Source organism: Microcaecilia unicolor, chromosome 2 (genome assembly GCF_901765095.1).
Source record: "Microcaecilia unicolor chromosome 2, aMicUni1.1, whole genome shotgun sequence".
NCBI classification, from domain to species: domain Eukaryota; kingdom Metazoa; phylum Chordata; class Amphibia; order Gymnophiona; family Siphonopidae; genus Microcaecilia; species Microcaecilia unicolor.
In genome coordinates, this window is record NC_044032.1 from 45,263,314 (window position 1) to 45,285,122 (window position 21,809).

Sequence of the window (21,809 nt, forward strand, 5' to 3'; positions counted from 1 at the left end):
CTGGGGATCCATTAGCTCATGCAGTCCTACTGGATACTACCTATCCAAACATCTGCTCCTTCTTCTTTCCTATTAAAATAATGTCATTCCTTTCTCCCTGTTTTTTTCTTACTTATTGTATATTGTTCACCATCTTGTTATCATATGAGGAAAGGCGGTATATTAAATAAAATAAACCACAAACCATTGGAAATAAGACAGACAATAAATAACAATAGAATAAAAAGGAAATCTCTCTATAGAAAACGCACCTCCAACATTCTAATGAAGCCTCACTTTCCCAACGTTCTAAAAGTGAGGCGGCATAGATCGATTTTCGTCCATGAGTGTCTGCCCCGCCCACGCGTCAAATGTGATGACATCGAGGGCAGAGCACTGACACTCAACGAATCACAACAGCGGTCAGTGCCACCCCCCCCCCCCCTGGCGCTTCACCCAAGCCCCTCCCCTGCCAATCCGAGAGCCACACAGGGGGAGGAGTAGGGAAACCCCCTCCCCCTGGCGCATCACCAAGCCCCTATCCCCCCGCCCACATCAACCCCCTCGCAAACCGCTACCACCAATACTAACGGTGTCCGCCTGCTGCTGCTTCTCCTTTTGAGCAGCAGCAGCCAGGTACGTAAAGAAAAAAACAAAAAAAAAAATCTTAAAAGTAAAACGCACCATACACAGCCATCTCACATTGGCTGACGTCTCTGCAGCTGCTCCTCCTCTCCCCTCTATGTCACTGCCCCTGGAGGAAGACCCCGGAGGAGCGCAGAGACGTCAGATGCAGGATCCCAGTCCCCCCCCCCCATCTCACACACACACACACACACACTGATGCAGGACATGGACACTCACTCTCTGTGTATTACACACTCAATCACTGACACCCCACCCCCCCCAGCAATGCTGGAGGGGGGGGGGGTGACCCTGGAAATGGGAGGGAGGGGGAGAGGGCCACCCTTCAACTGGGAGGGAGGGAGGGAGGGGGGGCCCTGGCACACACTCTCATTCTCACACACACACTCTCGCAACCAATCTCACTCTGTCACACACACTCACACATTCACTCTCTCTCTATCACACACTCACTCTCACACACGCTCTGTAAAACACACACACTCCGAGGAAAACCTTGCTAGCGCCCGTTTCATTTGTGTCAGAAACGGGCCTTTTTTCCTAGTATAATATTAAAATTCTCAGATGCTGCAATCAAAAACTTTGGGATCCTTCTTATTTATAAAACTACTGCTAAACCATGATCAGTCAGCCTCTTAATCACTTTTACAAACCATATATGGGATCATTTGCCAAGTTCACATACATATTATCTGTTAGTTTCTGTTGGCCTCTTCTATATAATCTTCTCTAACAGTTGCTCCCCCTTGTCATCTTTTTTATTACAATATCTATATTGTTCTTTAATTCATTCCTTTTTGTTCCAGATAAATTACAATGGGAGACCATTTCTTCCAAGTCTAACTTACCGACATCCATCAGTCTAATTGGATTTTGGATTTTTTACAATTTAGATAAGTGGACCATTTTTCTAGAGAAAAGAATATACAGATAGACTAATTAAGGGCCTCTTTTACAAAGACACACTACTAATTCCTGTGTGGTAAATGAGAGGAAGCTCTTTCAATTACTATGGGCTTCCTCTCATTTGCCGAGCGGGAATCGCTAGCACGGCTTTGTAAAAGAAACCCTAAGACTTTAAAAGAAATATGGGAATGTGAAGGAATTTGGGCATATTGGACCTATGATTAATGATGAAGACAGTACTTTGATCCAGTGGCGTAGGAAGGGGGGGGGCGGTGGGGCGGTCCGCCCCGGGTGCACGCGCTGGGGGGGTGTCGGCTCGCTGGTTCCCTGCTCTTTCTGCCCCGGAACAGGTTACTTTCTGCTCCGGGGCAGAGAAAGCAGGGAAGCAGCAGAGCCGACGCAGCTCCCAGTGACGTGCACTGGGGGCGGATCGGCCCTCCCGCCTGCCCCCCGCTGAAAGGTAGGGTGCGTTTCAGGGGGGAGGAGTGCTCCGGAGGAGGGGGCGCCGTGCCCTGCACCCGGGGGGGGGGGGGGTGCGCAGCGGTGACCCGCCCCAGGTGTCAGGCACCCTCGCTACGGCACTGCTTTGATCATAAGATTTTAAAGCTTCTGATTTGTGACAGACCACAATATTATATCATTATATTGTTTAGTACAAGAACAGTGCTGGGCAGACTTCTACAGTCTGTGCCCTGAGAATGGCAGGCACAAATCAAACTCGGGTATAAAGTATCACATACCATGTAAAATGAGTTTATCTTATTGGGCAGACTGGATGGACTGTACAGGTCTTTATCTGCTGTCATTTACTATGTTACTTTATGAATTGTTTTGTGGGATTTGGGTAGGTTTAAATGTAAAGAACTATGTTTATAGTGAATATAGAATATTCTTACAGCAGAGGTGGCAAAACTATGACAAAATTCAAGTAAGGTTAGAACACATACAGGGAGTAATTTTATAAGGGGCTACCTAATGAAAGCATATTTTCAGACACCTATTTTAGATCAATTTAATAAAGACAAGTAGGCAGCAAATTGTCTTTAAAAAATACAAGCATAAGTGGCAGAATTCACACCTACATTCTGGGTGTGGACATTTATGCTTGCCCTAGAGAATATATAAATGTCCACACTTATGATTTGTAAATTAATGTATATTAGTATATTTTATAATACATTGTGCATATGCTCTACCCACACTCCCCTGAATTCTATAAAAGTCACTAAAAATTGTGGACGCAAATTTAGGTGTATGCTCAATTGGCTTGCGCAATTTAACTGAATAATAAGCCAATTAGTGCTGATAATTGGGCCCTGCCAATCAATTATTGGTGCTAATTGGGTTCAATTAGAAATTACACATGTAAATTTAGACGTTGAGATCCAAAAAGGGGTTGTGGCCATGGGAGGGTCATGGGTGGATCCAGTGGCGTTCCTAGGGGGGGGGGTGCGGTCCACCCCGGGTGCACGCCGCTGGGGGGTGCTGCATGCACCTGTCCTTCGTTCGTTCCATGCTCCCTCTGCCCCGGAACAGGTTACTTCCTGTTCCGGGGCAGAGGAACATGGAACGAACGAAGGACAGGAGCGCGCGGCACCCCTCCAGCGGCGTGCACCCAGGGGGGGTTCTTTCACGGGGGGTGTCCTTTCGCCGGGGGGGGGATCACGCTGCATCCGGGGGGCGCTGCACCCGGGGGGCGGGGCGCTTTGGCAATCCGCCCCGGGTGTCAGCCCCCCTAGGAATGCCACTGGGTGGATCAGGCCATTCCTTTAATTTACATGTATTGTTATAGAACAAAGGGGATCTACACCTACTATACATAAGCATTGATTACTAAGACAAAGCTATCATGGATTTAGTCAACTGAAATCTTGCCTCACCAAACTATTACATTTCTTTGAAGGGGTGAACAAGCATGTGGATCAAGGTGAGCCGGTCGATACTGTGTATCTGGATTTTCAAAAGGCATTTGACAAAGTACCTCATGAAAGACTCCTGAGGAAATCAGAAAGTCATGGGATAGGAGGCAATGTCCTATTGTGGATTAAAAACTGGTTAAAAGACAGAAAACAAGAGAGTAGAGTTAAATGGTCAGTATTCTCAATGGAGAGGGGTAGTTAGTGGGGTTCTCCAGGGGTCTGTGCTGGGACTGCTGCTTTTTAACATATTTATAAATGATCTAGAGATGAAAAAATATAGAAAAGAGATGTTAGTCTTAGAGCTTGAATTATGATATATGTTAAGCTTGTTGTTAATTAGGATTATTCATTTGTTACTAATTATTGTATGTTTGATTTGCCATGCTTTCCTTTCAATTATTGGATTTCCTAGATGTGTGTTTTTATATGTTTTAAATATTTTTTCTTTTATGTAAACCGTTCTGTTTTGCTAGCAATAAGTAATGGTATAGTAAATAATAAACGATAAACGATAAAATAATTAGTGAGGTAATTAAATTTGCTGAGGACACAAAGTTATTCAAAGTTGTTAAATTGCAAGAGGATTGTGAAAAATTGCAAGACGGCCTTACGAGACTGGGAGACTGGGCATCCAAATGGCAGATGATGTTTATGTGAGAACGTGTAAAGTGATGCATGTAGGAAAGAGGAACCCAAATTATAGCTACATGATGCAAGGTTCTACATTAGCAGTCACCGACCAGGAAAAGGATCTAGGAGTTATCATTGACAAAGCCCTCTTCTCAGTGTGCTGTGGCGGCAAAGAAAGCAAATGGAATGTTAGGTATTATTAGGAAAGAAATGGAAAACAAAACTGAGAATTTTATAATGCCTTTGTATCACTCCCTAGTGCAACTGCACCTCGAATACTGTGTGCAGTTCTGGTCACCGCATCTCAAAAAAGATATAGCGGAATTAAAAAACATACAGAGAAGGGTGATGAAAATGATAAAGGGAATGGGACAACTTCTCTATGAGAAAAGGCTAAAGCGGCTAGGGTTATTCAGCTTGGAGAAAAGATGGCTGAGGGGAGATATGATAGAGGTTTATAAAATATAGAGTGGAGTGGAACAGGTAGATGTGAATCACTTGTTTACTCTTTCCAAAAATACTAGGACTAGGGGGCACGCAAAGAAGCTACTAAGTAGTAAATTTTAAATGAATTGGAGAAAATATTTCTTTACTCAATGAGTAATTAAAGTGTGGAATTCGTTGCCAGAGAATGTAGTAAAGGCAGTTAGCTTAGCAGGGTTTAAAAAAGGTTTGGATACTTTCCTAAAAGAAAAGTCCATAAGCCATTATTAAGAAGGACTTGGGAAAATCCACTGCATATTCTAGGATAAGCAGCATAAAATCTGTTTTGCTGTTCTGGGATCCTGCCAGGTATTTCTGACCCAGATTGGCATCTGTTGGAAACAGGATACTGGGCTTGATGGACCTTCAGTCTGTCCCAATGTGGCAATGCTTATGTTCTTATGTTCTTATTAAATCGCTTTGAATATTGACTCTTATTATAAGTTAATGGAATGTTCTTCAATCCTCTAGCACTGTGCTTGGTCTCTAGCATACTCAGTTCCTAGGAATCACTTTTAAAACCTGGATTTCCAAAAGGTAAGTGAAAAATCTCAAGCACAGCTCAGAAAACTCCCAGGTGGCTTACTGCAAACAAGCGCCCATTCATTCATGGATATTATTACCATCTTCAAATGGTTAAGTGAAGATGGCATGGGAAAACCCTGTCCTGCCCTGTATATTTACTTTAAGATGCACCCAGCACAAAGCTCAATTACTATACTACAGCACATTCTGACACTTAAGGCTCCAGTGTCCTATGTGTCCTTGAGACTGAGCATTGTACAGCACATCTACACCATAAATAAATGATCTCCCTGGTTTCGCATACTCAGCATGCCTGAGCCAGCTCTACTACACGGTTTAACTTCCTGCTGCATGGAGAACTCCATTTGCTAGGGTAATCCCCAGCTCTGAAATTCTACTAGATGAGATAAACCTTCGCCTAAGGCAAGGGGTTCTATTTTAAAACAAGTGGAGGCCAAATTTCAGGAATGGTGCCTTAAACTGAGTTTGAAAAGCTTACATCCAATGTTCACAAGAAGAGTTCTTTAAAGTTTAATCCCACTGAGGGTAATTCTGTAACAGGGCACTCACTAAAGACACTGGTTACGCTGCCTGTTTAAAGCTTATTCTATACAGACAAATAGTTGGCTACTTTTCTTTATAGAATACTAGTAAAAAAGGCCCGTTTCTGTCAGAAATGAAACGGGCGCTAGCAAGGTTTTCCTCGGGGTGTATGTTTGAGAGAGAGAGTGTGTGTGAGAGATGTAGAGTGTGATAGACAGAGAGTGTGTCAGTGTATGTGATAGACAGTGAGTGAGAGTGAGTGTGCATCCCCTCCCCCCTCCCTTTATGGTCTGAGGCCCCCCTAGGACCCCCCACCTTTCTGGTCTTAGGACCCCCTCACCCTCCTTGCTGCCACCCATGTCCAGCGACCCTCCTCTCCCTGCCCCTCCAGTCACCCATGTCCTGTGACCCTCCTCTCCCCCTGCCCCCTTGCAGCCACCCATGTCCAGCGGCGACCCTCCTCTCCTCCTGCCCCCCCTGCAGCCACCCATGCCCAGCGTCCCTGCTCTCCCCCTGCAGCCACCCATGTCCACCCACCCCCCCTGCCCCCCCTGCAGCCACCCATGCCCAGTGACGCTGCTCTCCCCCTGCCCCCCCTCCAGCCACCCATGTCCAGCGACCCTGCTCTCTCACCTGCCCCTCCTTCATCCACCCAGGTTGTGTTTAACGAAATCTTCGGGGCAGGCTGGAAAGATCCACGTTCCTGCCTGCCCGCTGCTGGCGCTGGCACTGCTGACGCTCCCCTGATGCCGAATCACTGTTGAAAATGGCCGCCAAGACTTCCTTTTATTATATTTGTGCATTATTTCATATGTAAGTTAGTAAAGGGATAGGTAATCCATCAAGGTGGAAGAACACAAAATCCCACGAATGTCAGAATTAAAAAATAGAGAAGTGGGAAGTGGACCAATAACTCCAGGAAGCTGTGGTGTATGATACAAGTGAATACATATAGCGTTTTTTTGCACTTAGATCACGAAGGTCTTTTTCAAGACCAGCTTATATTGAAATCAGCAATCCACACTTTTACCATCAAAGACTCCTGAGGCAGGCCTGTGGCCGAAACACAGTACTGTGTCGAGTCTACATTAAAGATTGTTCATCATACACCACAGCTTCCTGGAGTTATCGGTCCACTTCCCACTTCTCTATTTTTAATATGTAAGTTAGTATCAGCAGACATCAACTAACAAGATCAATGTCTGCTGAACTAAAGGACCAACTCCCTGATGAAGAACAACTCGTAACATAGGCCATGTTGGTGGCTTGTCCGTTTTTTGCGTACATGATTGCAACCTTCTTCAAAGATAAAGGTAAGTCATTATTTTTATGAAGAATACTTTTATGTTAATTAAGACTTACATAAGGAAAACTACCCAACAACAGGATGTTCCCATATCACAGGAAAATCCATCTGAAACACTTGATTTAACAGATTTTATGGAACTGTCGAAGGATAATACAGAAACCAGAGCAACCTTAATTGTTTCATTTGTTTTCTTGCAAGATAAAGAATCCTTGTTGAGACTTTATTTCAAAAATATTCATCCCAAGTTTAAAGGAAGCAAGGTTTCAGTGTTTCCGGACATTGCTCGATGGACTCAGCAGAGACGGAAAAAATTCCTGGATATGAAACAGGAGTCTTTGAACATTGGGGCTATTTTCCAACTAAGGTTTCCCTGTAAATGTATTTTGATTTTCAAGGATAAGAAATATGTATTCTTTGAGCCTGAACAATTGCGGACATTCCTTAATATGAAGAAAGACCAGGGTTAAGTCCAGATATAAGTTCCGTTATTATGGGGAACTTACTGCTTGTTTCTTTATATTCTTAACTTGTTGCACCAACTTCCTTTGGTATGTTTAACCGTCTTGAATCCACCTTTATTAGTGGACTATTGTATCCAGTTGGGTAAAATTTCTTTGTTATCTTTTTAATTTGAAATGTTTTCTTATATACTGGTGTATCTTTTCAAAGATCTACTCTTTGTATGTTATTCAAAATATTTATAAATAAAGAATTTAAAAAAAGACTTACATATAAAAAAATTTCTCTATGAAATAATGCACAAATATAAGAAAACTTTAATGAAAGAAATGTTTTGGAAATAGAGCCCGATGAAGATATAAGCGGTGGTGAGGTTGATCCATATCACCTCCCCTGAAATTTACCATGTCAGAAGGCACCAATATAATTTTAGCAGCTCCGAAGATCTGCATGCTATAAAGTGTGTTATTACGAATATTTGAATATTTATATTTTTTTGTTCTATGAGGAATGGATGATTGAAATTTCAAGATTAATAATTTGTTAGGGTTTTTGACTATGCGTCTAGATGATAGCATGAATGTGAGTAAATGATAGAATTCTATAAGTTATGCATGAACCTGCCTGCTCCACCCATGCTATGCCCAAACTCTGCCCACCAGCAAACTATCTACCATTTATGCACCTCCCTGTTGGCTCCTTACAGAATTACCCCCAGTGGCAGTAATTCTCTACAGGTTGCCTGAATTTACGCACCAGGAGGAATGCGTGCTAAGCGCAAATTCTATACTGGCAATTACATGCATTATTGCCGTTTTACAATACTAGCATAAATCAGCAGTTATGCAACTAACTTTAGGACGTAAACACTTATACTAGCTCACTGTCAGTGAGGCGCATAGCTGATAGTACTCTATAACCTTCGTACATAAGTGCTGAGGATGCATCTGACACTCATGTCCCTCCCAGGTCCACACCTCCCTTGCAGTTGTGAGTCTTGGATTTTGCATACTCAGTTTGTAGAATACCGACTAAGGTTAGTTACATGCATAACTGCATATTAATGACAATTAACACTAATTATAGTGGAGGAGTAGCTTAGTGATTAGGGCAGTGGGTTGAGAACCTGGGGAACTGGGTTCAATTCTCACTGCGGCTCCTTGTGACTCTGGGCAAATCACCTAACCCTCCATTGCCCAGGTACAATACTCAGATTGTGAGCTCACTAGGATCAGAGGGGCCCCTTTTACCAAGCTGCGGAAAAAAGGGGCTGGCGTCAGCGCGTGTTTTAGACACGCATTGAGACCCTCTTTTACCGCAGCTGGTAAAAGGGAAGTCTTGTCTTCCTACAGGAAATGGCCAGGAGGTAAGTAAAGCACTTGCCAGGCGGCCATTTCAGGGGGAGCCCACCCGCATTTGGCTTAGTAAAAGGAGCCCAGAGAAAGTACCCGCATATAATAACTGTAAACCACTTTGATTGTGTCACAGCAAGGTGGTATATCAAACCCCTTTACCCCTACCCTTTAACACCACTTAGTAGTTAATTTAACAATTAAGTTACATGCAAAACTGGCACTATTCTTTAACTTATGCATGCAACTCTGCGTGCTGTGTCAAATTGTGTGCATAAGTGTATAGAACTAGGGGGATTGTGTACAGTCCACAAACAGAACATCATGTCATATAGTAGGAAATTCTATATATGGCACCTAAAATACTGGCGCTGAAATCAATGCTGACTACGTGTATTCTATAATCAGCACCTAGATTTAGGCGCCGATTATAGAATATGTTTAGTTGATATTTCAGCGCCAAAATCTGCGCACATCATCGAAAACCTGGTGTAAATCTCAGCGCATGGATTTTGGCGCAGTGGGCCATATTCTATAACTAGGCACTTAGATTTTGGAACGCCCATGAAACGCCCATTTTCCCCGCTTATAACCATGCCCCTTTTTGCCTCCGCACATTAGATGTTCGGCGCACATCGTTACAGAATACATTTAGCGAGTTCTAATCAGTGCCAATTAATGCTTATTATTGCTTGGTAAGTACTGTTATAAGCACTCATTAGCTTGTTAAGCCAAGTACGTTATGTACAGTGTTATAGAATCTGCACCAATTTTGATGCCTAAATCTAAGCGCACTATATAGAATCCGGGGGATAATGGATATAAAAGAGACATTCAAAATACCTTTGGAAAGATATGAAAGATCTCAGAATTGATGTGAAATATCCCACTGCTGTCCACTTCATACTTCAGCTTTGTTCCAAGAGGAGTATTTTTTTGGGTGGTGAACATAAAAGAAGGTGCGTTGCAACATCTGGAGAGAGAAGACCTACCCCCAAAAAAACAGGAAGAAGTGTTAGAGGGGACATAAAAACTTAAGCTCTGAAAAATGCTAAGGAGAAAGAGTTATGTCTATATAGCCCACTGTAGATTGGAGGGAGGCTCTGAGCACACTCTGGAACAGGAGTCCTCAAATCCAGTCCTCGAGGTCCACAGCCCAGCCTGGTTTTCAAGATTTCCACGTTGAATATGTATGAGATCTATTTGAATGCAATGGAAGCAATGAATGCAAATAGATCTCATACATGTTCATTCTGGATATCCTGAAAATCAAGCTGAACTGTAGACCTCGAGGACTGGATTTGAAGACCTTTGCTCTAGAACAGGGGTAGGCAACTCCGGTCCTCGAGAGCCGCAGGCAGGTCAGGTTTTCAGGATATCCACAATGAATATGCAGGAGATAGATTTGCATACCATGGAGGCAGTGTATGCAAATCAAGTTCATGCATATTCATTGTGGATATCCTGAAAACCTGATCTGCCTGCGGCTCTCGAGGACTGGAGTTGCCTACCCCTGCTCTAGAAGATTAAGAAACACTCTCATACATGATGATATTGAGCCCTATTTTACATAGAACGTAGAGATGGAAATTGAGATGTCCACGTTGGGACGTGCTCAGTTCTGGCAGTATTTTAGAAAGGATCTGTAGATGTACAGTCCTTTCAAAAATACATGCAATAGTGCACGCGTGTATTTGCCAGCATGTGCTAGGGGAACATCCATTTTACAAATATGCACGCTGATAAAATGAATGGCATGAACCCAGAAGCTTCCACATGGAGGTAGCAATATTCGATTGTCATTGCACAACTTCCACATATACAGTACATACTGGGATTTCCCATTTTAGAAACCTACAGTGGGGGAAATAAGTATTTGATCCCTTGCTGATTTTGTAAGTTTGCCCACTGACAAAGACATGAGCAGCCCATAATTGAAGGGTAGGTTATTGGTAACAGTGAGAGATAGCACATCACAAATTAAATCCGGAAAATCACATTGTGGAAAGTATATGAATTTATTTGCATTCTGCAGAGGGAAATAAGTATTTGATCCCCCACCAACCAGTAAGAGATCTGGCCCCTACAGACCAGGTAGATGCTCCAAATCAACTCGTTACCTGCATGACAGACAGCTGTCGGCAATGGTCACCTGTATGAAAGACACCTGTCCACAGACTCAGTGAATCAGTCAGACTCTAACCTCTACAAAATGGCCAAGAGCAAGGAGCTGTCTAAGGATGTCAGGGACAAGATCATACACCTGCACAAGGCTGGAATGGGCTACAAAACCATCAGTAAGACGCTGGGCGAGAAGGAGACAACTGTTGGTGCCATAGTAAGAAAATGGAAGAAGTACAAAATAACTGTCAATCGACAAAGATCTGGGGCTCCACGCAAAATCTCACCTCGTGGGGTATCCTTGATCATGAGGAAGGTTAGAAATCAGCCTACAACTACAAGGGGGGAACTTGTCAATGATCTCAAGGCAGCTGGGACCACTGTCACCACGAAAACCATTGGTAACACATTACGACATAACGGATTGCAATCCTGCAGTGCCCGCAAGGTCCCCCTGCTCCGGAAGGCACATGTGACGGCCCGTCTGAAGTTTGCCAGTGAACACCTGGATGATGCCGAGAGTGATTGGGAGAAGGTGCTGTGGTCAGATGAGACAAAAATTGAGCTCTTTGGCATGAACTCAACTCGCCGTGTTTGGAGGAAGAGAAATGCTGCCTATGACCCAAAGAACACCGTCCCCACTGTCAAGCATGGAGGTGGAAATGTTATGTTTTGGGGGTGTTTCTCTGCTAAGGGCACAGGACTACTTCACCGCATCAATGGGAGAATGGATGGGGCCATGTACCGTACAATTCTGAATGACAACCTCCTTCCCTCCGCCAGGGCCTTAAAAATGGGTCGTGGCTGGGTCTTCCAGCACGACAATGACCCAAAACATACAGCCAAGGCAACAAAGGAGTGGCTCAGGAAGAAGCACATTAGGGTCATGGAGTGGCCTAGCCAGTCACCAGACCTTAATCCCATTGAAAACTTATGGAGGGAGCTGAAGCTGCGAGTTGCCAAGCGACAGCCCAGAACTCTTAATGATTTAGAGATGATCTGCAAAGAGGAGTGGACCAAAATTCCTCCTGACATGTGTGCAAACCTCATCATCAACTACAGAAGACGTCTGACCGCTGTGCTTGCCAACAAGGGTTTTGCCACCAAGTATTAGGTCTTGTTTGCCAGAGGGATTAAATACTTATTTCCCTCTGCAGAATGCAAATAAATTAATATACTTTCCACAATGTGATTTTCCGGATTTAATTTGTGATGTGCTATCTCTCACTGTTACCAATAACCTACCCTTCAATTATGGGCTGCTCATGTCTTTGTCAGTGGGCAAACTTACAAAATCAGCAAGGGATCAAATACTTATTTCCCCCACTGTATATGTCAGTGGCGTTCCTAGGGGGGCTGACACCCGGGGCGGATCGCCGATGCGCCCTGCCCCCTGGGTGCAGCGCCCCGCCCGGAACAGCGCGACGCCCCCCCCGGCGAAAGAACCCCCGATACCCTGGCGAAAGAACCCCCCCGGGTGCACACCGCTGGGGGGGGTGCCGCACGCCTGCCGGCTCTTCGTTTTCATGCTCCCTCTGCCCCAGAACAGCAAGTAACCTGTTCCGGGGCAAAGGGAGCATGAAAACGAAGAGCCGACAGGCACGCGGCACCCCTCCCAGCGGCGTGCACCCAGGGCGGACCGCCCCCACCGCCCCCCCCCCTTGGTACGCCACTGCTATATGTATATGTGCTGCTGTATATGCAGATAATGGCACAATGTTTTTTATTTTATTTTTATGAAACTCAATAAACATAACCAAGTAAATTACACTTGTACATCAAAGCAAGAAATTTAAGAACAGAAAAAATACGGAATGGCTAATAACATTTAATCTGTGGAACTCTATATATGTTGCTAATAGGCTTTTTGTACATCTAAAAACAAAAATAGGAAGAAAAGACCTCAAAAGACCCTCAGTGCTACAGAGAACTTGTCACCAACGTGCTTTCAGCACTCCATGGGCTATAATGTCATCATTGGCCAAAAACCTCCTAAAATTTCAAAATTCAAAGTTGTGCTCATACATGTTTGTGGCTAATAATTTAGTGAAAATCCCAATCATGAAAACAAAATATTACAGCAAAAAAAATCAGGGCAACTTACCTTCACTATCCAGCTCCAAACTCCCGACGGGGATATGTTTTGCCCACCAGCTTTTTCAAGGGAGATTACAGAAGTATGCCAAAGTTTATTGATGATGTATTCATGTTATGGTCAGGTTACATGGATGTTCTTGTGGAGTAATTCAGTCATTCAGTTTACTTTTGAATATTCATTTCCAAATATACATTTTTGGATGGGGAAATATTTGTTATGGAACAAGGATTTCATATGAATGTTTATAAGAAAAGCATGGATCGGAACACTATTCTTCAATATGGGAGTTGTCTTCCAGGAAGTTGTCATCCAGGAACCCTTAAGAAGAGCTTACCGTATTCGCAATTTCTGAAGTTTTGTAGGATTTGTGATGAGGACAATACGTTTAGACAACAAGTGAAGAAACTGGGTACCTCTTTAGTAAAAAGAGGATATCCAGCAAGAATAGTGAATGCATATCAGAGGACCAAATACAACAACAGAGACCTTTTATTATCTGAGAATCCCAAGAATACTAAAGATGGTGAGGCAGTAGCTATGTTTGTATTAAGATACTCGAAGGGAGGGCAAAAGGTGCCCAGGATCATAAAACAGAATTGGGATATCATGCAGACACACAAGCTCTTTCATCAGCATCATCTGAGAATTGCCTTTTCCAGAGGGCAGAACTTAAAAGAGCTTTCGAGCCCTGCCAATTAACCAGTAACTAGAAGCTTGACCATGACCAGTAGTGGCCACTATAAATGTGGCAGATGTGGAATTTGTGCCATCACTGTTGAGTATGTAGACTTTGTCGATCCAATTGATCACAAGAAGTACTTGCTTAGATCTCACACTAATTGCTAATCAACTCATGTGTACATTCAAAGATGCCCGTGCAATAAATTATATGTAGGGAAGACCAAAAGATGGCTGCAAGTCTGATTGACTGACATAAATCAAGTTTGTCAAGGAGCAGGTTTGGAGCACCTTTAGTAGCCCATTGTAAGGCGGTGAACCACACGTTTGAAGATCTACAGTGCTTTGCAGTGCAACAGGTTTTAGCAACCAAATGAGGAGGGGATCATGATTGCTTGTTAAGACAATGGGAACAACTCTGGATATTTCGCATGCAGTCTCTTGAGCCAGATGGTTTGAACACTACTATTGAATGAACAGCCTTTCTGTGATTGTCTTGTGAGTAATTTTTTCCCTTTTGGCTCCCCGTAGTTTGATTTTGATTGAGCTGATTGGTGCTTAACGTGACAGCATTCCATTTAAACAGTGGCACCATTTTGGGAATTTGTGCACTGCTAAAATGTTCGTAAGAATTTGACAAGTGAGTAAAGAATGCAAGTTATTTGAATACCTTGTTCGCCATTGTGTTCTGTATGCCAGAGGTTTATTTAACATTGAATCTGCTCATTTTTAGAACGCCTGTGACACACCTCCCTTGAGAAAGCCGGTGGGTGAAACAGGTCCCCACACTAAAAAGTCTGTAACTTCACCGTATTTAAAGATAATCTCATTCCACTTGGAACATAAACATAGATAGTAACATCAAATAAAGCTGTAAAATTTCACACTGAAATCCCACGCTATTGCTGAGAAAACAGCAAAAAAAACTCTAGGTAGTTACATTTTTTTTTTTGCCTCACCCTATAGAGCTGACGTAACTGGGGACACCTAATTGCAGAAGAGACACATGTAACTTACAGAATCCTGGAAGTTACTTGGGTAAGTTGGCAGCCCCACCTATGTTCCACCCATGGTTCCACTGTTGTGAACGTTCCCCCCCCCCCCCCTGAAAATACATGCCATGCATGTTAAGCAGGTATGTGCAAAGTAGCGCCTAGGTGCCATTCCAGTGTTTGCATGGGCATGTGCATATATACGCACATTTAAATGCTGGTATTCTACACATTTACACATATATCCCCGGATTCTATATATGGCGCCCAACATTACGCACCCAATTTAATGAGTAACAAGCTGATAACTAGCAATAATTGGATGCTAACAACCAATTACTGCAGTTAATTGGCTCCAATTAGGATTTGCTTATGCATCTTGCTAAGCACTATTCTATAAAGATCTTCGCACAAATCTGTTAGTGCGCAACTGAAAAGGGGGCATGGCCATGGGAGGGGCATAGGCGATCGGGGCATTCACTAAAGATGCAGACAGTATGATAGAATTCCGGAGATCTGTGTCTTACACACAAGGATTTACCCCAGGTTTTAGATGGTGTAAATCCTTGCGCCCAAAGTGCAGTGTGGATCCTGGCGCTACGTGCTCTTCTGTAAACGGCGCCCAACTTGGAGCACTGATTATAGACCAGCACTCAGCATGCGTCTTTTTCAGCACCCAAATTTGGGCACCATTTATGCAGGCATCTAGATTATAGAATTGCCCTTCACAAGTTACATTAGAACAGTTTTCTACATCTCTGATTTTTATTTCCACCAGTTCTATATAATCCACGTACAGCTACGATCCACAACCACTGACCTCCTAGCGTAACTTCCACCCCCCTCCCCAGCTGCATAATGCAGAGGGTGTTTTCTTTTCCACGTCATGCCTGATGGACCATCCAGGCCTAGAGAATTAACCTGTGGACATATGACTATATTCTCTCTGATTTTTCCCCACTCACCTTATGACCTTCTGAAAGATGCGACCAGTATTACAGCAAATTCATAGAGGTTCCTACTTACTTGAAGAGATTGGCTTCTGTCACGTTCATTTCCCATTTGCATATTGCTAGACTTTTCCACCTATCAAACAAATCTGATTGTTTCACCCTGAAAATAAATTAAGAATACATTATATATGCATTTTGGAGTCATTTTTTATATTTCAATTTGTTTATTAATTTTTCATTTAAACAAGAATACACTTGCTTTGAAATACAGCCATAACACGCTATTTAGGAAACAATAACAACATTCAAAATTAAATCCACATAGAAAATAATAATATGCTTTCCTAAACATAAAACTTTTTCTTATGATTCATCAAGCTTTCTTAGACCCCATTATTTAAAAGGGGCGATCAGAGTTAGAGAAGAATTATTACAAATCTTTAATCAAAGAAATAAGGCGGCGTATATTCTCCCATAATATTTCTAACTATTACAGTTGTTTAGAATCAAGAAATGATTTTAGACTATCTGGTGAATAAAAGGTGTATTTAACCTGGCCCAACCTAACAAGGCATTTACAGGGGTAGGCAAGAAAAAACATCCCTCCTATCTCAAGCGTTCTTTTTTTTAATGCCAAGAAGGCTTTCCTTCTCTGTTGGGTCGATTTTGTAACATCAGGAAAAATCTGCACCTTTACTCCTCCAAAACAGGTTTGTAAATTCCTAAAGTACATTTTCATGATATTGTTCAAGTCCTGTTCAAAAATTAAGGAAACAATCAAAGTAGACCTTTGCGTATTCTCATCTACAGTTTGTTCCAAGATAGCTGATATATCATCAAGATCTAAAGTGTGTGGTATTTCTTGTTTTTTTCCCAACTCTCCTTTTGAAGCTGAAATATAATATAATTTATTTATCGGGGGTATTGCGTCCAGGGGTATTTTCAAAACTTCATTGAGGTATTTTTTGAATAAGTCATGTGGGTTAATCCCAGGGAGTTGCGGAAAATTCAATAATCGCAAATTAAGTCTCCTATTAAAATTTTCAATTTGTTCCACTTTTCGTCGGATGTCAAGATTATCTTTTATCACTCCACTTTTAAATTCTTGAATAGAGTCTACTTTCTGCTGAAGAGTATTTACTTTTTCTGCTATTTCCCCTTTAATCAGGTCTATCTTTGAATTCAAATCTTGAAATTTTTTATCAAAAGTGCTGACTTCTCCTGAAGTCTGTTGTAACGTCACATCCATTTTTTCCAACATTGTCCATATCATATCTAGATTTACCTCCTGCGTTCGTCCCAAGGCTCCTGCCTTTACTCCCGGCGTGTGCTCTAACGACTCCCGACCCTCACTGGGAACCCTGCTCACAACACTTCCGGTAGGGCAGCGCTCCTCATCGGGCTTCGCTACTGACGCCGGGCACGGAGGTTTCGTAGTTGTCGGTGGAGAAAGGGATATTTCCTCTCCCAGCAGGGTCCCTGCTTCCCCAGAGATCCCCGCTATGGGATCCATACCTCCAAATGATTGGGAGACTGGCGCGAAGAAGCGTTCGAGGCCTGCTTGGATCGTCGAGGGAGTCGAGGTAGGTGGGGGAACTATCCGCGTCACCCCTTTTCTTTTAGAATGCGGCATTTTTCAAAGTAAAGTTCGTATTCCAAGCCAGGATTCAGAGCGTCTCTTCACACAACTTGTTACGCCGCCATCTTAGATCGCCCTTCTGGAGTCATTTTTTAAAAAAACAATTTGTACTTATTTTCCTAAAATGCACCGGTAGTATCGCTGAAACTTACAGAATCAGTTTAACATACTGTAGTGAGGAGAGCCAGCTGATTCATTTATTCCACCAATGGGCTTCTCCAGTTCTAGTTTTAGACACTGCATGCATGGATTTGCAGTTCTGATTTCCCTAAGAAAGTCAGGAACCACAAATCTATACATACCATTAAATAAAACCAGGACCAAACCAGCTTGTTGATAAAAAAAAAATGAAGTCAGCTGACCACTCTGATTGTGGCAGAACATCTTTTACAGCTATGTGAATCTGCCATAATGCTTGTCCATTGCAAGTTCAAAAAGTAAGCACTGCTGAGCCAGGGGCGTAGCTACATGGGGCCAAGGGGGAATGGGTCCCCGTGGATTTGGCCTTGGCCCCCCCGCCGCCGCCCCTCTCGACCGCCCTCCCACCGCCAACCCTCCCCTGCCGTCGCCGTCGAGTACCTTTTCTGGCGGGGGTTCCGAACCCCCGCCAGCCGAAGTCCTCTTCTCCAGCGCGGCCACGTTGCTGAACTACAAGCAAGGCTTCTGTTTCTGTGAGTCTGACGTCCTGCACATACGTCACACAAACAGAAGCCTTGCTTGCAGATCAGCAACGCAGCCTCGCCGGAGAAGAGGACTTTGGCTGGCGGGGGTTGGGGACCCCTGCCAGCAAAGGTACCCGAAGGCGGCGGGGGGAAAGGGGGTCAAAAGGGTTGGCGCTGGGGGGGGGGGGTCAAATGTGGTGGTGGCAGCGGCGGTGGCGGGTCAAAAATGGCAGGGGGGGGGGCGGCGGCACCGGGGGGGCCGGCTAAAATGTGCCCCCTTACCTCGGGCTCTGGACCCCCCTCCCGCCGAAGTCTGGCTACGCCCCTGTGCTGAGCACTTTTACATTAAAGCCAGAAAGCACACATTGCAAGGCGAAGAATTCCAAACACAGCCATCTGGCTTTAAAGCACTTTCTGGCTGTCCTAGATTTAAGCATAGGCCAACACAGGCAACTATCACCCCCCCCCCCCCCCACCCACAATATTCAAAAACATTTAACCAGTTAGGAACGGCACCTGGCTGGTTAAATGGAACTTAGCCAAATATCCAGTGACATTCAGCTGACAGCCAGCTAAGGGTTCCTTTTACAAATGCGCGCTATTGTTTTTATTGTGCACTAAAAATAAGCATGCGCTAAACGCTAAAGACACCCATTGGAATATATGGATGTCTCTAGTGTTTAGCACGCGCTAAAAACACTAGCGCGCCTTTGTAAAAGACCCCTAAGTTTGGCGGCCAAATCTAGCCATGTCAATAGCAGGTCTGTCTTTGGCCGGTTCCAACTTAACCGGGCAGTGCTGAATATTGGCTTGGCTGGTTAAGTTGAAACCGGCCAAAAATAAAACGGATATTCAAGGCCAGTCACCAGAAATGGCCCAGCATTGAATATCCAGGCTCAGTGCTGACCACGGGAGGCAGCCCGGCTACCTCCCGCAGTTTGAATATTGCCACCTAGGTATCCAGGCTCAAAAGGAGCTTTCTCCCACTTATTTTAGGGCCATCCACTGGTGTTACTTCAAAGAGGCACTACAATGGCCCAACACCCCTACCCCTGCTGTACAAGCTCCACTGCCCTCACTCTCCAGCCCTGCCTATGGGCTCCGAAATCTTAAATCTAATCCGCCTCCTTCCATGTCAAGTGGCTGAAAATCTCATTTTCTTTACCCTGATCTGCCCAGCTTCTGGCAGAGCCAATCAGAGGACATCTACTCCTGCAGCATTAGCCTGAAAGGCTGCACAATAATGCTCTCAAATTTCAAAGCAAACTAATTAAACAAAACACACTTTTGAATAACTTTGCTATAGAAAATATTTTATCCTTTTCTGGCCTGTGAAAAGGTTTATAGAACACTGCCCCTCACCCTTAAGAATACTCCCTCAGGTAGTCTGAGCCATATTAAAACCATTAGTCCCACCTAGGGAGGCAATGAGATGGGAGGTGTGGAGCTGAAAGGACAGGAACCAGAAGTATAAAAGGCAGAGCCAGAGTGGGGTTAAGGAGGCCCAGGGAAGGAAGGGGTGAAGCACCGGCATACTCCTGTATGACCTATGTCTGGCTACTGTGACCTGGCTGAGGTAAGCCAACTTTTGATTTGAAGGCAGGCCATATTCTGACATCTGGCTAGGGCCAGATCTGGAAACTCAGAGGGAGGGAGTAGAATTTACAGACTGTGTTTGGGGTGTGGCAATCACAAGCTACTGACTGTGTTTGGGCCCTGCCAGCCATAGCCCAGGTTAAGACATTATTCTCTGAAGTAAAAAGACTTTGCCTTTGTTCCTGGGCCTGTGAAGTAACAGACCTCAGATTAAAGTTTTATAAAGCACTTATTTCATGTTTACAACCTTTGTCTGGCTGTGTTATTGGGAAGGCCCACCCTCAACCCTTGTTCTCACTATTACATGGCCTTACTGCCCCAATTTGACCGTTCACTTGTCTACTAGATTGTAAGCTCTTTGAGCAGGGACTGTCCCTCTATGTAAATTGTACAGCGCTGCGTAACCCTAGTAGTGCTTTAGAAATGTTAAGTAGTAGTAGTAGTAATTAACATTCAGCATCATTACTTTTAAGACTGTGTCACAAAAAAAGTGGTTTATTTCCAGGGAAATCCAGGTTCATCTACATTCCTGCATGCACATCATTTTTACGGTGTTATTAGATAAGCGGCAGTAGTACTTAACACTTGATAAAGCAATGAAAATATCCACATCTTTTCTCCTATAAGGAAAAGATGTGAAAAGATTACAAGGCCTTCCCCTCACTAAGCAGCCAAAAATCAGCAGGTGTGCTACCAACATACCCTGAAACTTCTACAAAATTCAGAGTGCACGTCACCAAACATGAGGTTCAGAAACCCCTGAATCTGTAACCTAAGCCCTAAAATGACTCCAGCTGTCAACTTCCTCATCTCTATTGATAGAAATCACCAAGCAAAGCTGAGACCCTCAGACCTCCTGTGTGTCACATAGAATTCACAGCCCGGGGCTGATTGTATCATCAGATAGGGCAGTCGCTGTCCAATGAAAGCAGTGAACTGCTGCTTTCCTCCCATAACCCCTGAAAATCCTAGCGGCTGGATGCAGTGCTCTTGTATCCTATTGGACAAAAGTGTTCCATAGTACAGTTGTACCAGTTTACTTACATGGCAAGCCCTTTCACATCCATAATATCTCGCCTTAGTTCCAGACATTTTGAAGAGTTGAATTCAAAAGGACCTTCATAAAATTCAAAGTACCTGAATAAAAGGAATAGAAAAGATATAAATTTTGGTTTTTGAATACTTCCTGGCAACAACCATGACTAAAACAGAGCAATGTAATCTACCAATAAACATGTCCTGGGGGACCACCAGCCAGTTGGGTAATGAATATTGTTAACGAATATGCATAAGAGAAGTTTGCATGATTATAGGCAATTCTCTCATGCATTAGGGATATCCTGAAAACCTGACTTGTTCCCCTAGGACAGGTTTGCGAACCACTGTTCTACACTATCATATTCAGACTGAGGAAAACAGCAGAGGAACTCATCACTCAGTGTATGCAAGCTTGAAAGCGTTAATTTACATATTTAGCGTGCCAGCATCAATTGCATTCATTAAAGCAACAGTCACATCCTATGAAATACCAATTTGCCTTTAGCTCTTATTCTGCAGTCACTCTCTTTCTATTTTCTACCTAATATACTTTATTTTTTTTTCATTTTAGAGGGGAGGCGATAAAGGAATAGTTTTTTTCCTATGTCCACAATCCTTGTTTGTAAAATTCTGAGTATATCCTTCAGTTGCTTATCCTGAATTCATATATATCAGTGTGATGGGTGCATGAGTTTATTTATTTATTTATAGTACATTTCTACCCCACATTTTCCCACACACGCAGGCACAATGTGGCTTACATAGGAGAATTAAAAATGACAATGCAATAAGAGAAAATGGTAAGAGACAAGAATAGGCAAGAAAGGGGAAAGGGGCATAACAGATGCAGGGGTAAGAAAGTGGGACTATTGATTGGTAAGAGAGTGGGGGGAGTAGACCAGTCCAAATAGGTGGGTTTTCAGCAGCCTCTTGAACAGCTGGTGATCATTTTGCAGCTTTAAGCATTTCGGCAAACCATTCCAATTCTTGGCACAGGAGTATTGGAAGGACGAAGAGAAGATCTTCTTGTATCTAACGCCTCTGCAATTTGGAAAGTGCAGGTTGAGCTACCAGAGTCCTGCATGACTGGCATAATGAAGAACAGCCAGTTTATATCATATGTGATATTTTTTATAACTTGAATCAAATATACCACACACTAGAGACCCACTAAGCATGGTACTGTATATTCTCCATCCTATCCAGCACTTCACCTTGAGCTACTACTGAAAAAGGTGTGAGAAAAATCCAAATAAATAAATAAATTATTAAACCTGCACAA

At 43.5% G+C, this 21,809-nt stretch overlaps 1 protein-coding gene across 3 annotated transcripts in view; it reads right to left on the reverse strand.

Annotated features, from left to right (window-relative positions):
* ST8SIA5 (ST8 alpha-N-acetyl-neuraminide alpha-2,8-sialyltransferase 5) overlaps nt 1-21,809 on the reverse strand; it is a 98,586-nt gene that overhangs the window by 18,407 nt on the left and 58,370 nt on the right. For 2 of the 3 annotated variants that reach the window (XM_030191918.1, XM_030191917.1), the window contains 3 exons: nt 20,534-20,626; nt 15,666-15,752; nt 9,594-9,738 (listed from right to left, as the gene is read on the reverse strand). In XM_030191918.1, the coding sequence (XP_030047778.1) occupies nt 9,594-9,738; nt 15,666-15,752; nt 20,534-20,626 (325 nt within the window). The remainder of the gene's footprint in view (nt 1-9,593; nt 9,739-15,665; nt 15,753-20,533; nt 20,627-21,809) is intronic. The other variant, XM_030191919.1, reaches the window with a different exon arrangement.